This window comes from Somniosus microcephalus, chromosome 12 (genome assembly GCF_052327205.1).
Source record: "Somniosus microcephalus isolate GS21.2 chromosome 12, FLI_Smic_1.0, whole genome shotgun sequence".
Classification (NCBI taxonomy): Eukaryota; Metazoa; Chordata; class Chondrichthyes; order Squaliformes; family Somniosidae; genus Somniosus; species Somniosus microcephalus.
The window spans coordinates 62,073,612-62,089,160 of record NC_140998.1 but is presented as its reverse complement, the minus strand read 5'-3'; the positions used below and the strand labels follow the sequence as shown (position 1 = coordinate 62,089,160).

Genomic DNA, 15,549 nt, shown 5'->3' with positions numbered 1-15,549 from the left:
AATACTGTGGAGGAGGAATTCCTAGAGTGTATACGGGATGGTTTCCTGGACCAATATGTCGAGGAGCCAACTAGACATCAGGCCATCTTAGACTGGGTATTATGTAATGAGAAAGGATTAATTAGCAATCTTGTTGTGCGAGGCTCCTTGGGGAGGAGCGATCATAATATGATAGAATTCTTCATTAAGATGGAGAGTGAAGTAGCTGACTCAGAGACTAGGGTCCTGAATTTAAATAAAGGAAACTACGATGGTATAAGGTGCGAGTTGGCTAGGATTGATTGGGGAACGTTACTTAAAGGGTTGACGGTGGATAGGCAATGGCAAACATTTAAAGATCGCATGGATGAACTACAGAATTTGTTCATCCCTGTTTGGCATAAAAATAAAACAAAAAATGTGACTCAACCGTGGCTAACAAGGGAAATTAGGGATAGCATAAGATCCAAGGAGAGGACATATAAATTGGCCAGAAAAAGCAGCAAACCTGAGGATTGGGGGCAGTTTAGGATTCAGCAAAGGAGGACAAAGGGATTCATTAAGAGGGGGGAAATAGAGTATGAGAGTAAGCTTTCAGGGAACATAAAAACAGACTGTAAAAGCTTCTATAGATATGTGAAGAGAAAAAGATTGATGAAGTCAAGCGTAGGTCCCTTACAGTCAGAATCAGGGGAATTTATAATGGGGAACAAAGAAATGGCAGACCAACTAAATACATACTTTGGTTCTATCTTCACAAAGGAGGACACAAATAACCTCCCAGAGGTGTCAGGGAACATAGGAACAGAGGGAGGAACTGAATGAAATCAGTATTTGTAGGGAAATGGTGTTAGGGAAATTGACGGGATTGAAGGCCGATAAATCCCCAGGGCCTGATAATCTACATCCTAGGGTACTTAAGGAAGTGGCCCTAGAAATAGTAGATGCATTGCTGGTCATCTTCCAAAATTCTATCGACTCTGGAACAGTTCCCATGGATTGGAGGGTAGCTAATGTAACCCCACTATTTAAAAAAGGTGGTAGAGAGAAAACTGAATTGTAGGCCGGTAAGCCTGATATTGGTAGTGGGGAAAATGCTAGAGTCCATTATACAAGACGTAATAGCAGAGCACTTGGAAAACAGTGACAGGATCGGACAAAGTCAACATGGATTTACAAAAGGTAAATCATGCTTGACTAATCTACTGGAATTTTTTGGAGATATAACTGGTAGAATAGATAAGGGAGAACCAGTGGATGTGGTGTATTTGGACTTTCAGAAGGCTTTCGATGAGATCCCGCATAAGAGATTAGCGTGCAAAGTTAAAGCACATGGGATTTGGGGTAAGATACTGACTTGGATAGAGAACTGTTTGGCAGACAGGAAGCAAAGAGTTGGAATAAACGGGTCTTTTTCCAAGTGGCAGGCAATGACTAGTGGGGTACCGCAGGGATCGGTGCTAGGACCCCAGCTATTCACAATATATATTAATGATCTAGACGAGGGAACTAGATGTAATATCTCCAAGTTTGCAGATGACACAAAGTTGGGTGAGCGTGTGTGCTGTGAGGAGGATGCAGAGAAACTCCAGTATGATTTGGACAGGTTGGGTGATTGGGCAGATGCATGGCAGATGCAGTATAATGTGGATAAATGCGAGGTTATCCACTTTGGTGGCAAAAACAGGAAGACAGATTATTATCTGAACGGCAATAGATTGGGAGAAGGGGAAGTGCAACGAGACCTGGGTGTCCTTGTGCACCAGTCGCTGAAGGTAAGCATGCAGGTGCAGCAGGTGGTTAAGAAGGCAAATGGTATGTTGGCCTTCATAGTGAGAGGATTCGAGTACAAGAGCAAGGATGTCTTGTTGCAATTGTACAGGACCTTGGTAAGACCACACCTTGAGTATGGTGTGCAGTTTTGGTCGCCTTATCTGAGGAAGGATGTTCTTGCCATGGAGGGAGTGCAGCGAAGATTCACCAGACTGATACCCGGGATGGCAGGAATGACGTATGAGGAGAGATTGGGTCGATTAGGCTTATATTCGCTAGAGTTTAGAAGAATGAGAGGGGATCTCATTGAAACCTATAAAATTCTAACAGGACTAGACAGACTAGATGCAGGAAGGATGTTCCCGATGGCCAGGGAGTCCAGAACCAGGGGTCACAGTCTAAGGATAAGGGGTAAGCCATTTAGGACAGAGATGAGGAGGAATTTCTTCACCCAGAGAGTGGTGAACCTGTGGAATTCTCTACCACAGAAGGCAGTTGAGGCCAATTCATTAAATATATTCAAGAAGGAGTTAGATATATTTCTTAAGGCTAAAGGGATCAAGGGATATGGGGAGAAAGCAGGGACAGGGTACTGAATTTGGATGATCAGCCATGATCTCATTAAATGGCGGAACAGACTCGAGGGGCCGAATTGCCTACCCCTGCTCCTATCTTCTATGTTTCACTGGCTTGGTGTGTCGTATTGCTTCCTAACATTTTAACTTTCCAGTGATCAGTTCTTGAAAGGCTGCTATGTAAAATATTTTGGCAATGTTAAGTATAACAGTTCCCCTGTTGGGCGGGTTGGGCATTCGGCCATTGAAGAATCCGTGGTATACCTACCCATCTTGTGAGGTGAACAAAGAATGTAATGGTGGGACTATATGAGGAGGAATGGTCAGGGTAAAATGATAAGCAAATGAAATAGAAAAAAATAAATAGAAGAGGGATTATGGCTGTTCTATTCATTTAACATATATTAAATAAATTTATAATCTCACTTCATGCATGGACCCCTTACCAGGTGTAAAAAAAAAAAAAATCAATGTTTCTTTAAGGTCAGTTTTTCACTTTTGAATGTATCCAGTTTGATCCTTATTGAAATCACTTTTCTTTCTATCAGTATTTTTCCCACAAGTGTGATCTTGTCACTGCTGCTGTTCATTCATGGAAGCAACAATCTATGCCAAAACTTTTAAAAAACCAATTTTTTTAGCTTAATATTTCTGGCATTTTATTACTGGTGTACCTTGTTGCTACTATATCCATTTAATTCGTGAACCAGATCAGACACAGCACACTTGTAGCTTTGTTGTATGTATCTGATATGGTTGGTTTTATTTGTGTTATAAATAAATGGTATCTATCCCACTGGTAACACTGATTCAATATTTAAAGTAAATTTACTCGACTGAATTGCTCCATAATCTCTGTTGTAAGTAGAGGCACCTGTTAATTTCATTAATTTTTTATAGTGATGAACTGCTGGTTAGAACAGTGTTGTCCAATAGAAATTGCTGATTAGCCACAGGCGACACCGTTTTAGCCACATGCACTAATTTTAGTAGAAAATGCCTAGCATACATTCACACAATAACAGGTCAATGAACTTCACGTGTATATTCACTTAATAAACATCTACCACCATTCAATAACCGAGGTAGTAAAGCACTCCCAAAAATCAAAACACACTCGTGCTTTCTGTTTTACCATTTTAGCAACTAAAGCACAAAAAGGTAAATGTACACATGTCTACGCCGTGCGAATTAGCTTTGAGATCACATGCTCGATGGTGTCCATCACTCACTTTTTATTTAATAATCAGAAATGCAATTGCCATCTAGATTCCCAATTAGACACTTGTCCAATACGTTAGCTACGAGCTACAACAGTGGGCAGCAGGGAGCAGACGTTTTGTATAAATCACCACCTTGTGTGACATCATGATATCATAAATAGTGAGTGCTGCCCTCAGTCACTGTTCCTATTCATGATGTTACTGAAATGAAATATGTCGCATAAAGGGAGTTCTATGCAAAATATCTTCCTATGCTAACTTGAAACAGCAGTTTTGAAGATAAAACGCTAACCAGAAGTAACAAAGGCAATACAGATACGACTTATAAAATTTGGGATTATGGGTCAAATCACTCCATCAATGGCAGAGCCTTCAGATATTACACCCCCTGAACTCTAGAATTCTCTGCCTCTGCCCTGGCATTCTCTTTTTTTAAAAACCCTCTGTCTTGTCTACTGTCAAAATCTACCCCTTCAGCTACGCCTTTGGTCACCTCCCTTAATTTCTGTCCTAGTTCCTGTTTAGGGTTTCATGTTCTCCCCGCTTTCGGATTTTTTTATATCAAAGGCACCATGTAACTATAGAAGAGACATTTTTGCTGTGATGCGCACAAACAATAGCACCAAAATTTAAAAAAAAGACAACCTACAGAATATAAAATAGCTTGACAGCTGTCCTAGCTGAAGCATTGCTCTGCCACTGAGGGATGCTCCATTGAGGCAGACTGAACATCAGAGAAGGCTGGACAGATTAAGCTATGTACCTTCACAACATGGTTTCTTTGCAAGCAGGAAAATGCCAACTTCAAATTTTAGGTAATTTTATTTTAAAGGTGATGGTAAGCAATTTGTTTTAACTAAATGTTCTTTTAGATTTTTTTAATTTAAATTATCCAATTATGTTTTAGAAAAGCAAACCATAATAGGGCTATTATAGAGTCATACTGATAAAATAAATTTGATCATCGAAATACCTTTTTCAATCTTATTTTTCAACAGACCTTTGCAGATATATAGTACATCTTCTAAAGAACAACCGATTGAAGAGGTAAGGGTAAAATACATCTTTAGTTTAGCTTTAGTGCGCATAAAAGTTAGTAATGTCTTTTTTCAAATCCAGTTTTATTGTGTTTGAGTATTGCAGTGAGTTAGAATGCTATCTTTTCACCTCTGGGATCTAGGTTTGAATACACCCCAGACTGTTGGGACAGAGGTGTTTCTGTAGCCTGTAAGGGTCTTAAGTGAATTGAGTTTGGGTTTCAAACTGGTTAATAGGAGGTATTTACTCATTATGCTAGTTGGCATTAAATTGGTAGTTTCATTCAGATAGGTCACAAAAATGCTGATGTAGGAAATGAAAATGGTTTTCTGGTGCTATTCTGGGATGTGGTTAAATTACATTTTTAGGGCACAGGCAACTTTGCTGTTCATCTTGCCCCTACTACGAGAGTCATTGGGCTGGATTTTGTCAGGTCCGAGGAGGCGGGTTTGGAGGCGGGTCAGGTGGTAAAGTTGCAAAAAATGGTGGCAGGCTCTGATCCCGCCTTCAACCCGCCTCTGCGCAACTTTCCCAAATGCGGGCTTGCAGACTCCCTTTCGGTCCCGCCTCCAAGCGGCGGGATAGGCCCTTAATAGGCCCTTAAGGCACTTAACTAACACTTAAGAACCTCTATAATGCCATTTTGAGAGGCCTTTCGGAGTTTACCACATTTTCCGCGTGCTGCACGTCCCCCCTGCAACACGCCAGCTAATCCTGTCGGGTTCACAAGTGGTTGGCTTACTAACAGCTGCAGCTCCACCATAAAAACGGGGTTTTGCACAATGATCATTTGCAGGTGGCAGAACTTTCTTTTCTCAGGTCTTGGAGAACTTTTTGCAGGTCTACTGATTTTGGAAGTGTTGAAGCTGAGATCCATCATCACTGTGACCTCCTGGGAAAACCCTTTCCCCACCTTGACTGAGCGCTTCCTCAACTGAGGTATATACCTGCAGCATGGGAACCATTTATTTCCTTTCATCCTGGACCTCCGATTCGGACAAACACCAGCCGCGGCAGCAGCAGAACCCAGAACAATAGCAGCAGCGAACCTGCTGCTCACCCACCTGAAGCTGCACAGGCCAGAAGGCGCCAGCGCAGGGAAGAACGTCACCGCAGGAGATACCCCCAAAACAGGGTTTACAGACAGAGGATGAGCTACCTCAACATGAGTGAGCAGCAGTGCCAAAGGAGGCTGAGACTTTCGCGAGAGGTAGTGGGTGACATCTGCGCAATGCTGCAGCAAGACTTTGGAGCCCAGAGGAGCGGGTGGACACCCCTTACCAGTGCCCGTAAAAGTCACCACCGCACTCAACTTTTTTGCTTCAGGCTCATTCCAGGGATCAACAGCAGACACCAGCGGCATCTCCCAGGCGGCCGCACACACTTGCATCACGCAGGTAACCGATACCCTCTTTGTAAACGAGCACAATTACATCAACTTCTCCAAGGATCAAGCAAGTACAACCGCGCTTGCGGTTGCATTTGCTAATATGGCAGGCTTTCCAAGAGTGCAGGGCTGCATACATGTGGCCCTTAAGGCACCCCATCACAATCCAGGTCTTTTTGTCAATCGCAAGGGCTTCCACTCCCTCAATAAGGAAATTTTGCATGTTCGTGCCAAGTACCCTGGCAGTTGCCATAACTCGTTCATCCTGCGGCAGTCTAGTGTGCCTCCGCTCTTCAGTCCGCCAAACCAACTTTGCGGATGGCTACTTGGAGACAAGGGCTATCCCCTGAAGACGTGGCTAATGACGCCATTCAGGAGGCCATCCAACGAAGCTGAGGAGCGCTACAACTCCAACCACATTTCGACCAGATCCATTATCGAGCAAACCAGCGGCTTGCTGAAGATGCAATTCAGATGCCTTGATAGATCAGGCGGAGCCCTGCAGTACTCCGCAGCCAGGGTCTCCAGAATCGTCGTAGTCTGCTGTGCACTTCACAACATGGCACAGCATTGTGGCTTGCAGCTGCCTGAGGTACAAGTGGCTCATCGCATAGCCTCCTCAAGAGGAGGAGGATGAGGAGGAGGAGGTGGCGATCAAGAACGAAGACCTTGCGGAGGTGCATCAACTAGCGGTAGCAGCACGCGAGAACATTGCTGCCCGGGATACAAGGGATGCGCTCATCTTGGTCAGATTTGCTTAGGCTGCCCAATCAGACACATTTGGCTCGCACCTTCTTACCACACCATCGACAATGGAGAAGAACCTGCGGCTTCCTATCACTCTGACCACCATACTGACAAATCCACGTCGCCCTGAGCCCTCAATGTGGATGTCCCATTTGCGAAATGACACAACCCAGAACTTCAACAGTTTGCCACCAATTCATTTTATAACATTCAGTAAAGGATGGCATTTCACAATTAAGCACAACAGAACACCCAAGTGACTATCTTTGTGAATACTTGAGCTTTATCTTCCTCTTGCGCGTGCTCCTACGTGGTGCTTCCCCTGTGGCTTCAGCAGATGTGGAGGCCCCTTGCTCACTTTCATGCTGCTCCTGCCTCGACACCTTTGGCAGGCGTCCTGAGGTTGCGAGCCTGTGAGGGCTCGCCAACAGTCTGCTGCTCCTGCGGCTGTGCAGGGGCTGAGACGCCCATCTCAGTTGGGTGAGGACTCTGGTGGGCCTCTGACCGAGGGCTCCGCAGTGGCATGGGAGTGTGAGCGCTTGGAGAGGAGCCCCCACTTCCTTGTCTGCCACCAACATCCCTCTCATGGGTCAGCCCCTTGCTGCACTTCAGGGGGGCCATGAGGACCTGATTCTGCACTGGCAGTCCTACTCCAGAGGACTTCCATGAAGCTCTGGTTTCTCTGCTCAATAGCTGACCATCGCCCCTCCAGAGATGTCGGTCTATTCTGAATAATGACCATGATTTCAAGACCCTGGTGACTTAACTCCTCCATGGCCGTTGCCATCCTCTCCTCTACGGTAGCCATCCTTACTATGGAGATAGCCATCTTTTCCACGGAGGTTGCCATCCTTTCCGTGGTGATGCGTTCATGCGCCAATGCCTCCACAAAGGCTCTGCTCATGTTAGCGATGGACTCCTCCATCCTCTCCACACTCGTAGTGACTCTGGAGACAAAACCTGCCAGAGCCTCCTGCACCAGTTCCTGGAGTTCCATCACCGCTCTCCTCCTTGATGGACCCGGAGGCACAGGGTCAACATGCAGCTGAGCTGAGCTGGGAGAACCCTACAGCCTCCGACGAGGACTCTCCACTGCTGTCCCTGTCTCCACCATCTGCTGATGCTCACTTGTGAGCTGTGATACACCAGGTGACAGCACTACTCTATGTCCTGAAGGTCCCACCGAGGTGTGCGTGTCTGCGCTGGTGCTGGGTGCGCTTAATTCTGGTGACGCCGCGTCATCAGAGGTTGCAGCTTCCTCTGAGGAGTCTTCTGGCTCAGGCTGTTCCTCCTGGACAGTGGGGTGGGGGGCTGGCGATGGTCCTGTGGGGGAGTAAAGGAAAGAGTTAGACATGTGAGATAAACGTTGCATGCACATTGAATTGTGCAGATGATCATAAGTCAATCTGAGCATCAGAATCAATCTCAGTCACTCATGCAATGTAAATGACAGAGATGCAAAACTATTCTGTCACCAGCTTGCTCTGATGTGCCCGTCTGTCCGTCCCCCACTTGCACATCCTCCTCGGCTCCCACGATCTCGAGGGCCGCCTCCTCAGCGCTGGTGAGCTGGGCTATTGAGGGTGGCCCTCCTCCTGTCTTCGCTCTTTCCCTCTTATTGTGGGCTCTTTTCCTGCAATGAGGGAGTTTGAGTGAGAATGATGGAGTGAGTGTAGAGAATCCATAGCATAGATGCTTAGAAGGACACAAAGATGGAGTGAGATCCCAAGACCAAGGGCCCTCCCTGTGTGTTGTAAGTTGTTGTCATAAGCATAACAGTGATAGGGAGTGTGAGGGCAGCATAGTCGAATAGTTAAGTGAATGTGTACATAGAGAGAGAGGGAATGGTTCAGGGTGCAGGGATGTAAGGGTCAAGTGGGATGTGGAGGAGGAGGTTGACAATGCAGAGTGCTGGTGATGAGAGGAGATGGGGAGCAGATTGAGGGTCATGGTGATGTTATACTCACTTTTCTTGTGTGGAGAAGGTCATTAAACCTCTTTCTGCACTGCAGCCAGGTACTGCTGCACATTGATGTTGCACTGACCTCCTGTGCCACTTGCAGCCACACCGTTTTGGTTTGCTGGGGAGGTTTTTTCCTCCCAGAGGAAGGAAACGACACCTCTTTCTGAGCTCTGGCTCCCTCCACCAGAGCATGGAGGGAGTCCTCATCAAAGTGGGGTGCGGCCTTGGACCTTGAAGTTGACATCTGCGCAGCTCAAATCCTTTAGAAGAATCTCACATACAAGTTCTAAGGCAGAAAATGAACCAAGACTGCTTGCAGGCCTTAAATGCAGCTGCATAAATGACGTCATCAGAGGCGAGTTTCAGGACCAAAAGACTCATTGCGCCAGGGGTTCGCACACGCTGGAAATCAATTTCCCAATTAGGGCAAAATCGCTAAATTATCCCGCCTGACATTGGAAGCGGGAGTGGGAACCGCCGACCACCTGACCCACCCCCAATGGCAAAATCCAGCCCATTCACAGAATCACAGAAACCCCACAGTGCAGATAGAGACCATTTCGGCCCATCGAGCCTGCACCGACACATATCCCACCCGATCCCCGTAACCCCTACACCAACACATATCCCACCCTATCCCCGTAACCCCACGTATTTAATCCCCCTAACACTAAGGGTCAATTTATCATAGCCAATCAACCTAACCCGCACATCTTTGGACTGTGGGAGGAAACCGGAGCACCCGGAGGAAACCCATGCAAACACGGGGAGAATGTGCAAACTCCACACAGACAGTCACCCAAGGCCGGATTCGAACCCGGGTCCCTGGCGCTGTGAGGCAACAGTGCTAACCACTATGCCACCGTGCTGTGTCTGACAAATGTGCCAAAATAGTGTCCCGTTCCCCAGGTCTGACATTCCTCATTTTGATGAACCCAAAAATTAAAAGCAAAACTTAATAAAACATGTTTTTATGCATAATGTAATAGCACAGAAATGTAGTTTTTTCAAAAAAAACTTGAATTGCCCAGGTACCCGATAAAGAAACTAGCAAAACTGAATTGTACAAAGCACTGATTTCCCACTCCCAAATTTGTATTTCGGATGATTTCTTGAAGATAAAAAATGTCTGACATAGAATTTAATACTTTTCCAATTTGGAGATACAATGTCAGCAACAAGTATTTTTAGATCATAAAAAGTATCTAAAGATGTAGAGTAAAGCTCCCTTTACTTTGTCCCAGCAATAAGACTTTCATCCTGTGGTCTGAGCTAGATTCAAATCTTGGTCTTCACAATGAAAGGACAATTTGTCAATCCCACTGGATGACCCATTCCCTCAATATGGATTTATTTTCTTATGTAATTTCTTTTTAATTGAAAAATAACCAAGGTATAGACTCTGTAGGTCCAGTCCCCATTTTATTGTGCACACGTCCAAGAGTTCAGCTGGCCCATTCTGTACTTTTCCTGAGGTGAAAATTCTTAGAATCTGTTCATTTTGCTGAATAAAATATGCACCAATGAAGATTTTGAGCTGAGGACAGCATTTTTATAAACGAGAATACTTGGGCAGGAGAAAGGAACAAGAAAGGAAGAACTGCAGTTGATATTTTGACAATGGAGAAATAATAACATTTTTCACAGACTTTTGTAGTTTCTACTTAGAATTGTGATAAAAATGTTTTCAGTTTTATACTGGCCATGGTAATGACATTTTTGTAATGTTTCATTGTATCTTCTCTAACTGTACATCTGGTATACATTATCATTAGTTCCTCCTATGTTGTGCTTCATTTGTAATAATATTGTACAGCTTCAGAAAGTCAGTTGTTAACTTTATGAATCCTGTGATAGCAATGTAAAAGTTTGTTTTGTTTCGGCAGGTCAATGGGAAATCACAAAGTCGGAAACACCTGTCAGCCAAAGAAAGGAAGTGAGTATCACTTAGTACTTTTGTAAAATAAACAAACTATTACAGTACTTCGTATTATACTCCAAAGAACATAAGAATTAGGAGCAGGAGGAGGCCAGACAGCCCCTCGAGCCTGCTGATCTTCAACCTCAGCTTCACCTCCCCACCCAATCCCCATATCCCTTGAATCCCCATGAGTCCAAAAATCTATCTATCTCTGCCTTGAATATACTCAGTGACTGAGCATCCACAGCCCTTTGGGGTAGAGAATTCCAACGATTCACAATCCTCTGAGTGAAGAAATTCCTCATCTGAGTCTTAAATGGCCGACCCCTTATCCTGAGACTATGCCCCCTAGTTCTAGACTCTCTAGCCAGGGGGAAACAACCTCTCCGTATCTACCCTGTCAATCCCCTCAGAATCTTCTGTTTCAATTAGATCACCTCTCATTCTTCTAAACTCCAGAGAGTAATAGGTCCAATCTACTCAATCTCTCCTCATAGGACAACCCTCTCATCCCAGGGATCAATCTAGTGAACCTTCGTTGCACCGCCTCTAAGGCAAATATATCCTTCCTTAAATAAGGAGACCAAAACTATGCACAGTACTCCAGGTGTGGTCTCAACAGAACCCTGTTCAATTGTAGCAAGACTTCCTTACTCTTGTACTCCAACCCACTTGCAATAAAGGCCAACATGCCATTTGCCTTCCTAATTGCTTGCTGTACCTGCATGCTAACTCTCTGTCTTTCCTGTACGAGGACACCTATATCCCTCTGAACACCAACATTTAATAGCACCATTTAAAAAGTATTCTGTTTTTCTATTCTTCCTACCAAAGTGAATAACCTCACATTTCCTCACATTACATTCCATCTGCCCCCTTATTGCCCACTCACTTAACCTGCCTTTCAGGCTCTTTGTGTCCTCCTCACAGCTTACTTTCCCACCTAGCTTTGTATCGTTAGCAAACTTGGATACATTACATACGGTCCCTTCATCTAAGTCATTAATATAGATTGTAAAGAGTTGAGGCCCAAGCACTGATCCTTGCGACACCCCACTAGTTACAGCCTGCCAACCTGAAAATGACCCGTTATCCATACTCTCTTTTCTGTCTGTTAACCAATCTTCTATCCATGCTAATATATTACCCCCAATATCTTGTGTAACAACCTTTTATGTGGCACCTTATCGAATGCCTTTTGGAAATCCAAATATACTACATCCATTGGTTCCCCTTTATCTACCCTGCTAGTTACATCCTCGCAAAACACAATTTCTCTTTCATAAAACCAGAGTGACTCTGCCTAATCATATTGGCCTGGAATTTGCAGTGGGTAATAACAGCGAACGAACAGTGTTTGCTGTTACTACCCCTTTGAAACTGACCGCAACTTCAAGATTTAGCGCATGCGCATCCTAATGCGGAAATCCTGAAGTTGCGGTCAGTCATTTACTGCTCCGACACTGGCTGCGCTGTGACCCCACCCAGCTCATAGCGGGCAATCAGTGTAATCAGGGAAATCAGTGAAACTGACAAAAACTTGGGCTTTTCTGTGGTAATATCACTGTTAAATACCCCATTAATAGTTAGACCCTTTTGGATTAGGTGTAACTGGGGTTTTAACAGTGTATTGACTGCAAAACAAACATTATGGCCCTAAAAAAACTAATCTTAATTTTGTGGAGTGTCAAATTTATCCATTTTAATAAAAATTAAAATTATTAAGAAACTTAAAAAAAAAAAATTAATTAAAAAAAAGTTTGTTCATCTTTATTTCAGGTTTACCTTTTCCCCATGTGAGAGCCCCAATCTTTGTTTTGCTCTCTCTAAAAGTTAGAATAAAAGGAGCTTATTCACTTCCTTTTTCCCGGTCTGTGAAAATTCTGCATTGTAATTGGCTGCTTTGACAGCTTGTTGATGTCACAGCAGCTTGCATTAGGGATTCCTCATTAACTTACACTGACCTCAACTGAATGTCGGTAAAGCGGCGAACACCTTTACTTCGGGGCCAGCGATGAACGCCTTTGCTTCATTGCTGACTGTAAATTACAGGCCATTATGATTTTCCAAGTGCCCTGTTACCACTTCCTTAATAATGGATTCCAGTATTTTTCCAACGACTGATGTCAGGCTAACTGGCTTGTAGTTCCCTGTTTTCTCTCTCCTTTCTTGAATAGCGGGGTTAAATTTGCTACCTTCCAATTTGCTGGGACCGTTCTGCAATCTAGGGAATTTTGGAAGATCACAACTAATGCATCTACTATCTCTGCAGCCAACTCTTTTAGAACCTTAGGATGTAGGCCATCAGGTCCAGGGGATTTGTCGGTTTTTAGTCCCATAAGTTTTTTAAGTACTTTTTCTCTACTGATATTAATCACTTTAAGTTTCTCACTCTTATTAGCCCCTGGGTTCCCCACTATTTTTGGTATGCTTTTTGTGTCTTCTACTGTGAAGACAGATATAAAATATTTGTTTAACGTCTCTGCCATTTCCTTATTCCCCATTATAATTTCTCCTGTCTCAGCCTCTAATGGACCAATGCTTACTTTTGCTGCTCTCTTTTTACATATTTGTAAAAGCTCTTATAATATATTTCTTGTTAGTTCACTCTCATTCTATTTTCTCCCTTTTTTATCAATTTTTTGGTCATCCTTTGCAGGTTTCTAAAGCTCTCCCAATCCTCAGGCTTACTACTATTCTTTGCAACATTATAAGCCTCTTTTAATCTAATACTATCTTTACCTTCTTTAGTTAGCCACGGATGGATCACTTTTCCCATGGAGTTGTTATTTCTCAGTGGAATGTATATTTGTTGAGAATTTTGGAATATTTCTTTAAATGTTTGCCACTGCTTATCTACCGTCATACCTTTTAATCTAATTTCCCAATCTACCTTAGCCAACTCGCTCCTCACACCTATGTAATTGGCTTTATTTAAGTTTAAGACTCTAGTTTCAGACTTGAATATGTCGCTCTCAAACTCAATATGAAATTCTATCATATTATGATCACTCTTCCCCAGAGGATCCTTTACTATGAGATTACTAATTAACCCTGTCTCATTACAAAATACAAGATCTAAAGTAGCCGGTTCCCTGGTTGGTTCCACAACGTATTGTTCTAGGAAACTGTCTCAAATACATTCCATGAACTCGTCCTCCAGACTATTTTGCCAATTTAATTTGCCCAGTATAAATGAAGGTTAAGGTCCCCCCACGATTATTGCATTACCTTTGTTACAAGCTCCTATTATTTGTTGATTAATACTCTGTCCAGCGGTATAGCTACTGTTTGGGGGGCCTGTAAACTACTCCCACCAGTGTTTTCTGCCCCATGTTATTTCTTATCTCCACCCATACTGATTCTACTTCCTGATCTTCCGAGCCAAGATCCTTTCTCACTACTGTCCTTATGTTATCCTTTATTATCAGGGCTACCCCACCCCCGTCTTTTCCATTCTGCCTGTCTTTTTGAAACATCAAGTATCCTGGACTATTTAGTTCCCAATCTTGGTCACCTTGTAACCACGTTAGGGTTGTAAAGGGTTGTAGTTCAAAGCCATTTATCTCTGTGCCAGTAATTCATCTATCTTGTTACAAAAGCTTTGTGCATTCAGATAAAGAGCCTTTAATTTTAACTTTTTACTATTATTCCCTGCTTTCACCTTATTCGCTGATGCACTATTACTGTTAAACTCTCTGTCCCTTCCTGTCACACTCTACTTATTTTTACCCAAATTGCTACACTGCTGCATTGTCTTGACTTTTGTCCTTAGTTTTCTAAATTTCTCCTCACCTGACCCCTCCCTCCAGGTTTATGTGGAGCCCATCCCAATGGAACAGCTCCCTCTTTTCCCCAGTACCCTCTTTTCCTGTGGAGTTTTTATTTTTCAGTGGAATGTATATTTGTTGAGAATTTTGGAATATTTCTTTAAATGCTTGCCACTGCTTATCTACCGTCATACCTTTTAATCTAATCTCCCAAGCATCAAAACCCCTGGCTCCCACAACACTCTCTGAGCCACGCATTGAACTCTCTGATCTGCTTGTCCTTATGCTAATTTGCTCAGGTAACAATCCAGATCCAGAGCTTATTACCTTTGAGGTTCTACGTTTTAATTTGGACCCTAGCTCCTCAAACTCTCTCAGTAGAACCTTATTCCTAGTCCTACCTATATCATTGGTTCCTACATGGATCACGACAACTGGATCCTCCCCCTCCTACTCCAAATTCTTCTCCAGCCGCGATGAGATATCCGGCACCGGGAAGGCAACACAACCTTTGGAACTCTCGGTCGCGGCTACAGAGAACAGTATATATCGCCCTGTCTATAATGTCCCCTACCACTACAACATTCCTTTTCGCTCCGCCTCCGCCCCCCCCCACTTAAATGGCCTCCTGTAACATGGTGCCGTGGTCAGATTGCTCATCCATCCTGCAGACTTTGTCCTCATCCACATGAGCAGCAAGAACCTCGTACCTGTTGGATAAGGGCAAAGGCTCCTCCAGCACTGAACCTGGCGTCCCCTTAACCTGCCTGACTCGCAGTCACACCCTCCTGACCTTGACTACTAACCAGACCTGTACCACTACCTAACCTAAGGGGTGTGACTGCATCCTGAATTAAAAGTGTCCAGGTACCTCTCCCCCCTCCCTGATGCCCCGCAATGTCTGCACCTCTGACTCCAGCTCAACAGCTCTGAGCTGAAGTTCCTCAAGATGCAGACACTTACTGCAGATGTGGTCGTCTGGAATCACAATGCTCTCCACAAACTCCCACGTGCTGCAATTGCGACACACCACCTGCACTGCCATTAAGGATAGGGTGACTGAACACCTCGAAAATTTTCAGTTGATCAGAGAGTGCCAGCATAGATTTGTGAAAGGTAGGTCATGCCTGACAAACCTAATTGCATTTTTTGAAGAGGTGACTAAAGTAGTGG

At 44.0% G+C, this 15,549-nt stretch overlaps 1 protein-coding gene across 3 annotated transcripts in view; it reads left to right on the top strand.

The window, feature by feature from the left end:
* nemf (nuclear export mediator factor) overlaps nt 1-15,549 on the top strand; it is a 170,576-nt gene that overhangs the window by 139,132 nt on the left and 15,895 nt on the right. For all 3 annotated transcript variants that reach the window (XM_086002947.1, XM_086002944.1, XM_086002945.1), the window contains exons 24-25: nt 4,549-4,597; nt 10,572-10,621. In XM_086002947.1, coding sequence (XP_085859073.1) covers nt 4,549-4,597; nt 10,572-10,621 — 99 coding nt within the window. The remainder of the gene's footprint in view (nt 1-4,548; nt 4,598-10,571; nt 10,622-15,549) is intronic.